The sequence below is a fragment of the Sabethes cyaneus genome, chromosome 2, assembly GCF_943734655.1.
Source record: "Sabethes cyaneus chromosome 2, idSabCyanKW18_F2, whole genome shotgun sequence".
NCBI lineage: Eukaryota > Metazoa > Arthropoda > Insecta > Diptera > Culicidae > Sabethes > Sabethes cyaneus.
In genome coordinates this window covers 139,166,839-139,182,615 of record NC_071354.1, presented here as the reverse complement: position 1 = coordinate 139,182,615, position 15,777 = coordinate 139,166,839, and the positions used below count along the sequence as shown (strand labels likewise).

Here is a 15,777-nt window from a genome sequence, read left to right as displayed (position 1 = left end):
CAACAACAATATTCAATATGTGGAATATTTATGCAGGAAGTGATTTACCCCGTGATGACGCCTGATTATCTTTTAAAGTGAACGCATTTATATTACCGATGTTTAGATTAAAAATTCAGATTAAAGAGGCTCATACCAGTGGGGCTTTTCGGTAGTATCAAAGTAAGCAAAAATATTGCGAGTCTCACGCGAAAATTATTAGCGTGGATATTTTCTGCGTTTACCACACATGTTTGCAATTTAGCAATTTGAACCATCAGTTTTTCGTTATTGCCTCCCCACTTGCTCCCCACTGCACCCCTCCTTGCTTGACAAGCATATTTTCAATATATTTAGTAAGTACAGGATAATTATTATTAAAAAACGAATTTGCGTAGGGTTCGTAAAATTGCTGCCAGGTGCAATACCTGAAAATTGAAATCTGCAACAAAAAATTGCGATTTTTTCGAAATTTTAATTATTTATGTTTCCTTAAAGGAAATTGTGTATTTACTGTCTTGTGTGTATTCCATGCAAGTCAGAGCAATGCAAGATATTTTAATATTGGCAACACTATTTTCAGATAAAAGGAAGCCACCAGCGGAGGTTGACATTTTCGAGACAAACAAATCGATATTCAAAAAGTTACTTAAAGTAGAAAGTCTTTATCACAATTTTGTATTTATTTTTATCGTATATTGCATTGCAAATTATATATAGTTACAAATTTACAAGTTAACAGTAATAGTGAAAGGCTAAGAAATCCTATACCATGAACAACAAAGCAAATAATGGTGAGTAATGAAATTTACCACAGGAATGATTGTATCGCTAAGAAATTGTATCCCTGAAAATTAGCATGTTATTTTCCTTGATGCGTAAAATAATTATCCATTTTACGTTTAACAACGTTAGCTTTTCTTTGATTACGAGCAACTGAGCGCTGTAGAATATAGTGCTAAAAACTGAATTTAAAATAATCAATATTGTCCATGGTTTTGGTTAATTTTGTTAACACTAATTTGGGAAGGGTGTTGAGTCATGAAACAACCTCGAAGAAAAGGAAAATATGTCCAAAATCAGGAATTATAATATGAATACATTTTATAAGTTGCCTTTGCTCTGAACATCTAATGAATGGTAGTTGTTTTTGTTGCTTACACTGTTTTTCTTCAATCCGTTACTTTATTTTTGTTATTGAATGACAGTATTAATTTATGATGGCAATTCTTATTCCAGGATATCCGTACGACGCTCAATCAGCGGCATATCAACAATACGTGAATAGCCAAGTAAGATTTGCCCATTTCGTTGTTACTTTTATAAATGTTTTGCTTCATGTTTTATACACATTTGCAGTTGCCAGCGCACGCACAGCTGCCACCATCGTACAACTCTGTGGTGACTAGCATGACACCGGCAGGCTATTCTCCGTATCCCCCTGGACTCGTCCAGCAGCCATTTTACACCAACAATTGGAGCGTGAATCCGTCCGCACCGCAGGCTGCAACGATGCCGTTCGCCGCTCACCATCTTCCTCCACCACCACCCTATGCAGCAGCTGCCGCACAACAGGCTGCTGTTGCGGCCATCCCAGCTCAAACAGTACATCCGACAATGTACCAATACCCGATCGCGACTCCACCTCAAGCACAACCACCGCAAGTGTATCAAGCGCAAATGTATCCTGTACAAGTAAGTTTTTTGCGTTGTTTTTCTCGATTTTTTTCTATTTTTCTATATTTTTCTATTGAAAAAATCTAAAGGTAAGTTATTTCATTGCGAGTAAAAAAGTTAGTACACACTCTAAAATCTTATTATTCAAACCAATCACTCGGCTCGATCCCATATTCTGATTAAAGCGCCTCGATCGGAGCTCAGAATTGGAATTCTGATCAATATGGGATTGTTCTGAATATCAGAAAAATGTCAATTTATTTTTCTTTTATGGCGAAAATGTGATGTCGCGTGGTGCCGTACGGAATTATTGGGCCGATTTGGGTTAAAATCAGAGGAATTAACACCTGTGGTTTCATTGTTGGTGCAGATCATGCTATGAATACATTGTCGAGCCTGTCCTCTAATAGCATTCAAGCGTCCATTCTTAAGTCGTTTTCGAAAGTATTGATTGCTCATTTCTTGATTATTCAGCAATTTGCAAGAGAGCAAATTTTCTGTCCTGTGAAAATCCCCATTTACATTGCTTGTTCACAAGAGAGGTGACCAGAGAGACGTTCGGAATTACAGAGGCATCACCTGCTAATGTTGTTCAAAAGTTTTTGAAAACATTATCAATAGTAGAGTTAGCGTGTAAGGCGCTATATCTCTGCATATTAGCGTTGAAAGGAGGAAATGCCTATCAACTTAGAGACTATATTGGCTCGTTTCTTTATGCCTGATTTTTGTTTTCAGGGATAATAAATTCAAATTTGTCACGAGGTTTTCGAGTCACTTTAAATCTCGCATGTGCATAATAGTTTTAGATATAAATTATCAAATTATGGTTGATTGTGTAGTGCCGCTACCATTATATTAAATTTATAAAAAAATGTGATCCTCATTTTAGTGGTACTTACTGGCTTTACAAGAAGATTTTCGAATATCTAGTTTAGTCTTATACAACCGGTTGCTTATATCTCAATTCTCTTTTTACACTTTTTTACGATTTGCGCATTATCGCGGGTTTTTATGACAATTTTTGAGTTAACACGGTTTTTATGACGATTTTTTATTTAACGCGTTTTTTTTACATCACCGAATTGACGCGGTTTTTTCCGCGATTTTATGAATTTGAGCGGTTTTTCGACGACTTTGAATCAACACGGTCTATTTTGTGACGATTTTGGAATTAACGCGGTTTGTTTTTACAACATATTTTGTATTACGTATTTGTATATTTTGTATTTACAAACAACCGTAAATATTATAGGACGAGAGTGAACAGAATCATCACGCTAAGGGAAATGAATGATGCGCGGGAGAAAGGTGAAAATAGTAATGCGCATATAAAAATCAAGAAAGAAAGAGCCAGAAGTCAGACACGGACGAAAAAGGAGACGACTGAATACGATGACTATCACAGGACAATTCACCGACAAAAACCTCGAGCTTAATTCAGGCAACTTAAGTCCTTTTGGTCCGAGGAACGGCGTTCAATTGACCCGCTATGTTTAGTTCGGCCAGCTTATTTTGCATGGTTAACTCGCGAGTCGGGCCAAGAACTAATTAGCAATACGCTGCAGCCCATCAACTCGCACAAAAAAAAACATCAATAACCAAGTGTGCACGTTTCTGCTCATGTAAGAGTTAAGAACCAAACAGAATGCTCCGTCAGCGTTATTCTGACAGTTTTTCCATGGGCTTACTGCCAAATTGATGCTGATGGATACGTTGATACAGCATTCTGTTTGGGCTTTTACATTTCAACTACTCTCTCAGCATGGAAGGCATGGATCCTATCTCAAGCAACGCTTGCTACGTCTTGTATAGCAGCATCGGGTTCCGATGTTTAAGGTCGCTCTATGCTTTATGGTGCTTGCTGCAAAGCGTTTCTTTGCGGTCGTTCGGTTGTGATGCGGAACGTCTCTGTTGTCGTGGTCATAATTCTCTTAGGCAATGTAGCTGTTTTGTTAAGGTTTTATTACGGACCGTTGGCATTCGATGAGAAGCGACTTGGAAACATTGGTCCTGGTGAATTTTTACGAAGTCCAACTTCATCCTTGATGCATTGCATCACTGCTATGCCTGCCCAAAGTTATCCAACAAAATATTAGTATTGCGGGCGGGGAAGTATCTGCACACACGGTAGCTAGTAAGTGATCCAAATGCGAACGGTAGCACCTTTCGGCTTCCAATTTGGAGATTTAGGAGAACGTTACTAATCTCTTCCAATATAGTACCAGTTACCAGGCATCCTCCTCTTCTGTTGAGTATACTCTTACCACTGCGTCCAGCATTTTGAACTATTGTGGTATACCCCTTTTATTTCTTTTACTGTACGCTTCAAGCTTACCTATCACTTTTTGAGGAAGTGACAGGCTATTAGCTGGCGCGAGACAGGTGCCAATCAGGATAACTTACCCTGATCGGCGACGCAAACCAGATCTCCCTATTTTGAGATACTGCAGTCTGCGTCCTATTGGTGCTCTACAATTGCAGAGCAAGCGTTCCGAGGTTTCGCTCTCGGCATTACACAGACGACAAATATCACCTTGTACGAAACCGAGATTCCGAAGATGATTGTGGATGGACGAGCAACAGGACTAAATATCTGCTAGCGCATCGTTCAGGTCTTGTTTCTCCCCTATACTCCTCTCCACCTCCGTCGATTCTTAGTTTTTCGGCAGACCGGTTTAATGCAGCAAGGGCAAATTACTGTGCAGGGCGCTCGAATACTTCACAGGCTCCGTTACAGCAGAGTATTTATAGAACCTCCTCCAGCATTCATCCCTCGGCACGGGTCGCGTCACACCTTGGATTAGAGGTTTATCCATTCAAGTCTTCACGTTATAACCATGGATAACAGTTAATAAAACCATCCTTCTTTTTAGGGTCTTTGGACCCTCTGCTATGGTTCTCAGTAACCGTAGCCTCTACAGGGGTCCATGATTTGCAGGCGGAGTTTATCAGACATCCATTTCCAATTGTCTGTTTAAGTAAACTTTCGTAAAAACAGCAATCTCTTCTTAAATCCGAATTCCGGCGAACTGCTTCTTAATAATCTATACTGACGATATAGATCTGTAGGCTTGCAAAAATATCTGGACAGCAATCGATATCGACACTATTGCTTCTCCGAGAATTTTCTTCAAAAAACGTTTCTATGGATCAACAAATTGTTCTGCTTGGCCATTGGATTGCCGATTGTACGGTGCAATACGAAAATGTAGGTACTACTCCCTATTCTTCATAGTAAACACGAAATTCAGCACTCATAAATTGGCATAAATAAACTCAATAATGGGTCAGTACGCCCTGTACGGATGACGGTGGTAACTTTTAGGTTGTATATCTGCAATCACTCTGGCATCACAACTGGCATCATTGTCTGACATCGTGCATCAACATCACACGTATACATTCTTTCATCCTTTGCTGTGTATATGCGAACCCAGGGGGCTGATATGACGTCACATTTTCGTTGCTCACATGAAAAAGGCGGCAAACGCAAAGCGATCTCACAAAACGAATTTAACTAACCATTTTCACAGTTACATGTATTTCGCATCAATTGCCTGCCTAACATTTGCTATGTGATGCTATAAAACCTTGGCTAAAATCAAACTAAAACTAAGAAAATTTAACAATTTACACATCCGACTCGGTTGCCAGCTTGAGCCCATCTATGAAGCTGTCAGTTTGGGCCCGCTCTATGTTGGCTACGTTTTTTTGTACAGGTTGGTATTGGAAGTGTCATTCCCGTGTGCGAACCACCTTCTAGTATAGTTACTATATATATAGTTCGGCGGATAGAAAACCAGGCGAATTGGCATCCCTGATTTATGAAATTAAATTTGAAATTATGGTGAAATGTGCAGGTTTTTACGAAAAATAATCACTAGCGGGTGTTGAAAATGACTAGTTCTATGAAAATAAAGTGTGTTTTTTAACATTACTCCTGCATTTTGGATTTTGAAGAGCTTTTGGCTCCGCTTTTGACGTTCATTTGGCTCCCGATTTTCTATCCGCCGAACTATATATATAGTAACTATACTTCTAGGCCCAGTCTTGAGTTCTGCAATTTTCGCCAATAGGCTATTGAGATTGCTGACAGCTACCGTACGCACACTATGCCGCGTATACGTACACGCAATTTGTTGCTGCTGCTGTTGGTTTTTCCATGACGTTTTTCAAACTGGGGGAAAACAAACCACCAACACAAGCGCAAATTAGCAAGCTCTATATGTACTGCGAGCAATCGTCTTAGTTCTTTCAATACCGGGGTGTCCTTGATGTAGCTGCGTAGGCTGTGAACCATTTCGCGAAATTTTTAACTTTTTGGTTAAAATTTGACAGTTCGATGGTTATTTCTCCTTGAGTAGTTAAAATCAGTTCAGAATGTGAACCATTTCATATTTGCCGGATTGATAGTTTTTTTGCTCAATGAGAGCATATAAGGTGAGGATGAAAATATTGGTTTTTCTGTCCGAGTTAAAATCGGAGGAATTTTTGATGTTCATTTGCTTTCATTCGATAGATAAAATTCATCTCATTTCAACCCGAGTTGTTTGAACAAATTCATAATGCGATAAGCATCCATACCAATGTAAAAAAAATCTAACGAAAAATCAGTGAAACTTGTCGAAGCTCTCTTCCTCACCTGTGCATATCTCATTGGCTCTCAGAACTTGGTAAAAACTAACCATGCTCCCGAGCAGGGTTATTTTCGGAAAACCATCGAACTGTCAAATTTTAACCAAAAAGTTAAAAATTTCGCGAAATGGGTCACAGTCTTAAAATGCATTTACGGAAACAGTCGGGAACAACAATTCTATTCATTATTAGCATAAACAACGGAATATGATTCGCGGCGGCTGTAAAATTCACGTACACTGGCATCTTCAACGTCATTGTAACGGGCTGGCTACCCATCCTGAGTGTAACAAATTACCCTCTGGAGAACTAGATTACTAGCCGCGGTATTTCGTACCTTTATAGGAGTATTCTGCTGCAATATTTCATGGCAGGGTGACTGTCCTGCACTTACATGGAAACATCACTATCGGTCACAGGCTTATAGCTTAACCATATACACCAAAGTGTAGTCCTGCCGATCCAGAACATCACTGCGCTGCTCGTATAGATGTACCCTATATGGAACTTTTTTGAGAAAACTTAACTTGAAATTTGTATGGGAATGTGACTCAATGGACGCGCAAGGCACTACACCCTCAAGAAACAGAATAAAAAGAAAATGATATTGCTTGAAAAAGGACATAAAATATTATGCGACAAGCGCATCTAAAATCATTTTTCTATCCAGCTGGAAGTGTTATTAAACTAGTCTCCTACTAATAATTTGTTAATTGCGTTACAAGTTATTCGTTTACTATTATACAGGATGGAATTTTCTCTCTAATTAGATACTGTGGCATAATTGGGACAAACTTCTCTGTGGGCACACTTTCAACAATGTTTACAATACGTAGATAATCGAATAAAGCTTTCTTCTTTATCTTTTTATTGTTATGTATCATGTTGTATAAAACAGCAAGAAACAAAATTTATAATATTCATGTGCCAAACTTCGCATTGTGTTGTATTAATTATTTTGCCCATTGTTAAGATAGGCTCATTGCTATTTACGTTTTCGGTGTTCCCACGGATAGTGTTACGAGTTAGGTGAAAGTAGTCGAACCCAGCTGACACTTGGCAAATACAACTCATGCTTTAAGTCAGATTATTTAAATTAACTGCTTGCCAGCCAAATCTGGATTATTTACCCTAATGCCAATTGCCGTTGTTACTCTTTCTCTTTCTTACGACAGTGATTTCAGTATGTCGCAATTTGATCACAGTTCTGTACAGTCGCACTTTCAAACTGCGGAGTCCCGTTTAGCGGAAAGTGCGGTATAAAATAACATGGAAGTGTAGCGTAACGAGGAGAAAAGTTTAATAACATTTCCAGGTGGACAATAAAGTGATTTTGGAAAAGCTTGTTGCATAATAAAATCATCCTTTTTAAAACAATGTCATTTACTTTTTGTTCTGTTACTCGAGGGTGTACAATATACCATGCGCCTCCATTGAGTCACATTGCCATACAAATTTCAAGTTAAGTTTTCTCAAAAAAGTTCCATAGGCATACGCCATAGCAGTGCAGTGAAGTTCTGGATCGACTGGTCAACACTGATGCATATGGTTAAGCTCTAAGCCTGTGACCGATAGTGATATTCCCTATCCTTGTTAGTGTACCGATTTTGCTTATTTAACTGTAACACTGTGGTGCGCCAAGAGTACATTGTGTGCATAGTGATGTTCCCTATCCTTAGTTCCCTATCCTTGTTAGTGTACCGATTTTGCTTATTTAACTGTAACACTGTGGTGCGCCAAGAGTACATTGTGTGCACCACCCAGTGTGAACTGGGAGTGCACCCTAAATATTTAAGAGAGAGCAACACTTAGTTCAGCAATCTTATGTATAATAGGACTCTAAAAATGCCCCATACAATACATTTGCGAATTTTGCTTGGCTGAGATGTTACAGTTAAACAAGCAAAATCTGTGCACTGAGTGCAAGACTACCCTGTTTCGTTGAGACAGCAACTGACATCAGTTTGAACGTAAGCTATGCATAGCGATGACTGCTTCTTCCTGTGGCTGGCTTTCCAAGATTATCGATGAACCTCCACGAAACACAGAACATCACCATACCCGAAGTTCTGCGTTGAGATATATTCGACATTAAAGTCATAGTCCAGCAGAATGAGTTCACCGCTCGATATACCGGATTAAATGTCATTCAATTTAAAATAGCGCTTTTATGAGTGATTGTGCACTTTTGAATGTAAATTTTTTCTTGCCATCAGCAATATATAAAGGACATTTTGTAGAACTGGTCATTATCTATAATTTTGCTGAATAAAGTTTTGCTGTAACATTTGTATTTGCGGTGTTACAATGCTGCTACCCAGTTGGTAGCCAAGTGAACGTCAATTCACTTAACGGGGTATAGTATTATAACTAAACAAGATACAGCTTAGCTTTATTTCGCAAAATTGTAGATAATAACAAGTTTTACAAATGTCCCATATATAACTTTTTTAAATTTTGCTTGGCTGAGACGGTACTGTCAAATGAATCAAAACTGAGTCAAAGTAATCGAACCTGATAATGATTACAATTAAGACGTTAACTGCTTCTAGTTTTCTCTAATTATTGACCTTAGAAATTCCTATACAATAATGTATGAAGTTTTTTAAATGTAAATGGTATTTTGTTTTCCGAGGATATAGTCGAAGTTATGAACAAAAGGTCGATTGATAATCGGCATTTGAACGTTTTCGCTGAAACAAAGAAAATCCTCATATTGCAGAAGAGATTAAATTAATGTAACTTTGCTCTATAGGGTGCCATGTATGATGCGGGTGCGCGCTTTGGAAAAACCGGTGGTGCAGCCACTATTCCACCACCACCACCAGGAATTGCACCAACAGCAGCTCAGATCGCTGCAATGCAGGGCCAGCAGGTCGTAATGACGAAAAAGAAGAATAACTTTATTCACGGTGGTAATGGTGCTGGATTTACGTTTTGGTAATAATCCAACTGGTAGCTTGATACGTGAGTATATTTTACTGACTGCCCAGAGTAACCAAACCAAAAACCGGTGATTTTCAATTACTTTACTATTGGTTTTTTACATTATATTTTGCGTAGTATAATTTATAATTAATTGAAAATGAATATTGATACCTCTTTTAAAACGATGTCGTTAAAATGTTTTGGTTATTTTTTTAGTTGTCCGTTTCACATGCTTGTTCTTTTTCTGTTGTCGGTATTTGAACTTAGATTGTAGGCGCTAAACTTTGGTACTGCAATTGTAAAACAAAAGCAACACATTAAATTCCAGGAAATGAAAACGTGGTGAACTGTAACGAATTGCGTATGTAATACAAATCTAACGACGCAGAAGCATACTGCACCTAGGAAAAGTTAATGAATAATTATTAATCATATGTTAAACAGTTGAAGCAAACAAACCCGCAGAATGACTGTAGAAGTTCGCCAATTAGAGTGCAGTGTTCGAATAGAACAGTGGCGCCGCAATAGCAATTTAATCAGGATTGAATAATATAATAGCAAAATATTATTCATCAACACGCTAGGATCAGCTGTTACAAAGCTCACCAATATACTTATATTAAACAAATGAGTTACAAAAAATAAAAAACATACTAATAGAGTTGAGAAAAGGAGGACAGTTTCAACTATATACATACTATATAGTCAGCTAAGCAAATTTGAAGCCTCGAAGTAAACTTACAAATGAAAAGGCACTATTGCTAATCACAGCATACCCTTCATCAGTGGACGACAAACATATTATACAGTTAATGTTCCGTTTTGTAATACCCAACCTCAGTTGTTCCGAACAACTTCAGAAACGATACGCGAATCAATATTTCCCATGATGGGCAACATTAACAAAAAAAATGCCATAATGAATTGCAGGGTCAGAACAAAAATTGAAATTCTCTATCTCTCCAGCCATAATACCCCAATGCCTTGGTATTTGTTTTGTGCACAAATCACTTCATGATGAAAAATCAATAAGCAATAGATGACAAAATTTGTGCTCTCCGTGCCGTGCCTTTGGGTTGGATATGACCTAAATTCATAACAGTGAACACATTGTATCTTTCTAGTTTATTTTATACACAAAAATGATGGTTTATTTAAAATATCGCACTACTTACTTTTCTTATTTCTACTTTAGTCAAATCAAAATCAAATTAACAACATACACTCTGTAAAGTTTGGTACATTTGGTTTTGGAACAAACAATTGCGTGCATTGCGGATTCCAATCTAAATATTGAAAATGTAATGAAGGATTTTATTTTTTCAAGGACAATGTAAGAAAGATGTATTTGTTTTGGCTTCGAAGGAATACCTGGACTTTTCTTAACACTCTTGGTTCGTCCATATTCGGTCTTATTCCTTCAAATTTTTCATTTGAGTGGTGTTTTTGATCAAATAATCCTTCGCCTACAGTTTACTCTTCATGATAACCCGATATTTCCTAATTGGTGTGTGGACTATAGGGTCGGTCGAAGTCTATCTTTGCAAACTGCACTCTGTTCGCTTCTTGGTACGACTGCAAATTCTTGGTATAGTGACAGGATCTGGTCGAAACATCACGAGATAATTGTCGAATTGGATGAACGGCCAAATTCCCTTCTGAATGTGCTGTTTTTTGTGAAGATCCGACTTTATCTTATTATCTTAGTCTCATATCGCAATGGTTTTTCCAGATGAGTCTGGACAATTTTTTTTTGTTATTTTTTTGTTCGTGCTATAATGCCTTATCTCCGAAGGTAAACCTATTTCTCTTCATCCATGTCCACCTATTCTATTCCCAGCGGCGGCATATGCTACTTGATCGAAACGTGTTGCGGAGGGAAAAATAGGGTCCAATTTCAGCTTGAATACTTCCTTTAATCTTCCTATTCGTATTATTGTGGGCCGTGACTAGAGATCTCCAATATCTCATCAACCACTTCAAATTCATCGGCGTCAATAATCACTATCCGTTGGAGGCGATTGTTTTCCTTTAGTGCTGTTACTGCCATATATTTGATTTTCGAACATTGATTTGTTGCCCAATCCTACTATAGTCTCAGTTTTTGGTCTGACGTAGAGCGTCTCCGTTGTCCCAAACATTTATACTAATGACGTCGAGGTCGTCTACGAAACATAAGAGTTGTTTACTTTTGCTGAAAATCGTTCCTTTCAAATAGATGCCCGTTCGCCGCATTATACACATTTAATGGTTTCAATAATGACGTTGCATAGGATACAGGATAAGATAAGATACCTACGTTGAATAAGAATAAGCCCATACTCTTTCCGCAAGCCTACGAGATTCGAAGGGACTCATGCATTACATGAAACAGCTCTTCGCACGCGACTGTATCGTATGTTGCCCTGAAATCTATGAGAAAATCATGCGTAGGTACATTATACTCCCAAAATTTCTGGAGGATTGGTCGAAATGGGAAAATTTGATCTGTGTTAGCATGGGGCTCTTAAGTGACCACCTTGAGGCGACGTTGACCAGCGTAATGTATTGGGTCATTACAGATTGATCGCTCTTTTTGAAGACGGGATTAACCATCCCTTCCATCCTTATTCCAGTAGTTTCTCCGCCTTCCAAATGTTAGAAATTACTCAATCATGAGCCGTTACTAGTGGTTCCCATGGTTACCATGTTTGTACTGTTTGTCCGGAAGCCTGTCCTTTCCGACGGCTATATTATCCTTCAAGGTTCGAAAACTAACACTGATTAAACCTGCAAGTAATAGGCGAAATACGTATCCTTCGAGAATAAAATTAATAGTGGAATTTAATCTTGAAAAAAAAAATTTAATCTTCGACAAAGATTGTTTGTATTCCACTTAGTCGCTCATAAAAACTTTAATCCCTCAGCTGCCCGATTTCTCACCGGATCACTTTGAGATCGAGAACCGGGACTATTGCTCATGGGCACTCCCAGGTTAACTTCCATTCCGATTCCTTCTATTATAAATCAATATCCTACTCAACTGAATGTTCGAAGCTGGGTTCCTTATTTCTTTCATTCCTTACTCAATAACTACCAGATCAACTTATATTCATAGTTAGCAAATCTAACCTCACAGTCAATCAACGCGCATTTACTCACAAAAGCAACACGCAAGAACTCACAAACACTCTGGTATGAAGAAGTTTAAACAGCAAGAATACGTAATACGTGGTACGTAACTCATTCCAGTTTTCTCCGCTGTATATTGAAATTGTATGAAAAGAAGTTTAAGCAGGAATTCTTCTGAAAAAAATATAGCTGCTATTCCTTTAACTAATTATAATTTCATATAGGTAAATGTGTTCACAAAAAAACTACAATCGGTGAATATCCTTCTCAAAACGCACACACATTTAACAGCACCATTCAACAGTAAATGAAGAACTATTCAGTATTCTAGCTTCTCGGAAATGTGATTAAATCTCCCATCTAACGAATAATGTACGCTCAAATTTTCCCGCAGTATAAAAATGGGTCGAGTGTGGTGATAGTGATGCAACAAACGTGATCAGATTTAACTGAAAAGTTTATTCCAAAAATTTACAACGAGAAAGCATATTAGAAACTTATTCTTTTTTTTATCGTTTTACACGTTTACAATTTTTCAGTTATTTTTCTGTTTCGTCGCTATTGTATTTGGGGAAACTATTACAAACAAAGAAACAATAAAAAATCAATTGAATTGAGACCAATATAATCGATGTTTTCATTTTCCTGCAAAGCTTGGATTAGACGTTTTTTCGTCATTGTCTGCATCAGTTTTTTTCGTCGCTTGTGGGTCTTTTTCATCAGCACTTGAAACCAACTTTTCTTTCACTGGCAACGGTTTCGCGATGACGCAAATTGGAAGCGAATCTTCTAAGTTGTCAGGTTCACTATCGTGCACTATGGTAATGTTATGCTCCACAATAGCTGGCTCGCTCGATATTTCTTGCTCAGCAGGCTCCACAGCAGTGGCTGTTGTGGTACTAGTGGATTGAGAGGGCGATTCCTCGCCCCGTTCGAGCAGTAGTTCTTTTTTGATATCCGACTGGGCATCTTCCTCTCCCTCCGATTCAGATTCAAACTTTTTCTTTGTAAATGTTTTTTGAGCCGGTAGTTCTACATGCAAATAGCAGGTAGAGTCTTCGAAAATGTTCGCTAATGGTTCCTGACAAATGACTCCACTTTTTTCGACTCCGCAAGATTTAAATAGTATTTGCTTTTTGTCTTCTAAAATATGTTTCCGACAAAATTTGGAACATGGTAATGTCCGTTCCCCGCATTTAACACCACCTTCTGTAAATGCACATTTTGGATAGTTTGGTACCTTCTGCTGTAATCCTTCTGTAGCTTTTGCGCGCTTTTCTCGATACTTGCGATGTAGAATCGCTTCCACTCCATGCTTAGTGTGATAATGGTTCAGAGCCTTCAACTTCTCGTACATTCGACGTTCCTTAGGTGTGTCTTTGATTTGATTATGAATACTACAGTACTGTTCTCTCTCACTGCGCAGATCTTGTAAATATTGTCGACGTTTTTCCTTTAGCACATGCTGAAGTCGATGGAATTGATCAATATACAGAGTCTGCAATCGAATCAATTTTTCCTTGGTAATCAAAGTGGCTTCCTCAGCGGTGTAGATCCCAGCGTGCTTCAACAAGTCTTCAGTTTGCGAATCAACACTCTCATTATCAGAATTGTCCATCTCGAATCCGCGCCAGGTATTTGCCATATTTGTTGCCTCGTCTTCCGAATTGCTATCCGAAGCGTAGTCTAACACGACGCGTGCCGAGTCGTTAATTGCTGCCACGTCAATATCAACTGGAACAAAAAGGAGTCAGCACATGCCCAAAATATTTTCAAACCACTTACCGAACGGATCGACCGATGGCGTGACAACATCCACGTCGCCATCTTCATCGTCCTCGTGAACTGTGATTTTAAGACTGGAACAATTGGCCAATTGTTGCTGCTGCTGCTTAGCTTTGTCAACTTTCACATGATGAGCCAAATTATGCATTAAGGTTTCCGTGGTTTCTAACGGTGTATGCTTTCCAATGGTGGATTTTGTTTTTGTCAACTGTGTCAACCGACTGTGCTCGAAGCAATAGTTTGTACCATAATCTTTTTTATTGTCATATTTGGGAGCGGGTTCTTGACACCGCTTACCATTGAGGGCATAGAAAAAAGCGCATTGCTTGTAGGGAGCCCGGGAGTCTTGCAAGATATGACGCTTGCAAAAATTGTACTGTTCTAGGCGCGGCAATGTACACTCATAGGTGAGATTTGAGCAAGCTTTAGATTTTTTTTCGATCTCCATGTGAATTTGATTGCGAAGTGCCGTTTCGTGATCAACAGCGGGTCCTGCTATTAAAGATGGTGAGCTGCGTTGATTACCGCCAGCAATGCGTCCAGCTACTGCTGCGTTTGCTCCAATATTTCTAGTCGTGTGTTGATATGGGCGAGTCCTTTGTTGCCCGCGAGAATTGTTCATCTTCCTGGGGCTCTGCAGTAGTAAAAAGAAAAATAATATTAAATACCCATTTGAGTTAAACAAAACGTGTAAATCTTACGAGATTGTTTTGGTTTTTCATTTTCACGAGTCAAAGCGTGACATGGTGGTTTGTACTAAAATGACACTGAGAAAAAAGTAGTTTTACTTAGACGCTCTAGCAAAAATTAATTATAAAATTATAAAAGCTTGTATACAAGTGAAGGGAACAGTCCATATCCACCTTTTCGCATGCGTAATGGCGGTTGGTGGGTACAATTTTCGGAAAATATTAGCATGCCTTTGGCAACTTTATTCACGTCAAGTTAACATTTCCACCCTTAATTGTTGTTGTAGATATCAAGCGTACGTGAGCGGAGTTGCTAAAAGCAAAAAAAAAACATTTTCGAAAAGTGTACCCACTAGCCGCCGTTAAGCACGAAAAGGTCGATAACGTAATGCATATATTAAAGATTCCTCCCAATATCAGGCTATGTCAATGTTGCTAATCTAATGGCTAATGCTGATCTAATAAGCCAGTCGTCGTATGTTCGCCTCTCGGCTGGGCTGTTGGCTGTTAGAGCCAATAGAATCGCAGCACTTAGCCCCGCAATTGTCCTGTACTCTAAAGGCCCGCACAGAGTTAGTACTTTATGGTTGCGGTTGCGTAAATCTGCCAGATAATCTGCCAAATTGTATGGGAGAACTGACAGATTTCTCGGGTACTTTTTCATTTCGACGTATGTGACAATGAGAGATTTTTTCGTGCCTCCTCTCTTCCGCTTTTTATGGCGATACTAATGCATTCAAAAGAAAATTTTTAAAACATTTAGCTAGCTAATGACTCCGGCAACCGATTCATGCAAAACAAATGCGTTAAAATGCATTAGCATCGCCGTAAATAATCAATCAATCGCAAAGAAATTCTTACCCGAAATAGCTTAAACAGATTTTATCTAAATTTTAAAGTAAAATGTACCTAAACCTTTTCACCCATTTACAGTATCCTCCTTTTCGCGTATCTAATGGCGACTAATGGGTAC

At 38.5% G+C, this 15,777-nt stretch overlaps 2 protein-coding genes across 3 annotated transcripts; one reads left to right on the top strand and one right to left on the bottom strand.

Moving 5' to 3' along the window:
- The first annotated feature begins 600 nt into the window (after positions 1-600).
- Positions 601-12,948, top strand: LOC128734601 (DAZ-associated protein 2). Of its 2 annotated transcripts, XM_053828879.1 has the most exons (5): positions 601-773; positions 1,219-1,271; positions 1,339-1,674; positions 9,047-9,258; positions 9,548-12,948. In XM_053828879.1, exons 1-4 carry the CDS (start codon positions 752-754, stop codon positions 9,233-9,235), a joined length of 600 nt encoding a protein of 199 aa, XP_053684854.1. In that variant the 5' UTR covers positions 601-751; the 3' UTR covers positions 9,236-9,258; positions 9,548-12,948. The 2 variants fall into 2 exon arrangements, with proteins under 2 accessions (XP_053684854.1, XP_053684852.1); XM_053828877.1 differs by having other exon boundaries at positions 9,047-12,948.
- Positions 12,595-14,865, bottom strand: LOC128734600 (KAT8 regulatory NSL complex subunit 2). The gene is made up of 3 exons (XM_053828876.1): positions 14,817-14,865; positions 14,116-14,749; positions 12,595-14,064 (listed from the first exon to the last, which is right to left on the bottom strand). Exons 1-3 carry the CDS (start codon positions 14,835-14,837, stop codon positions 12,968-12,970), a joined length of 1,752 nt encoding a protein of 583 aa, XP_053684851.1. The 5' UTR covers positions 14,838-14,865; the 3' UTR covers positions 12,595-12,967.
- Positions 14,866-15,777: the final 912 nt, after the last annotated feature.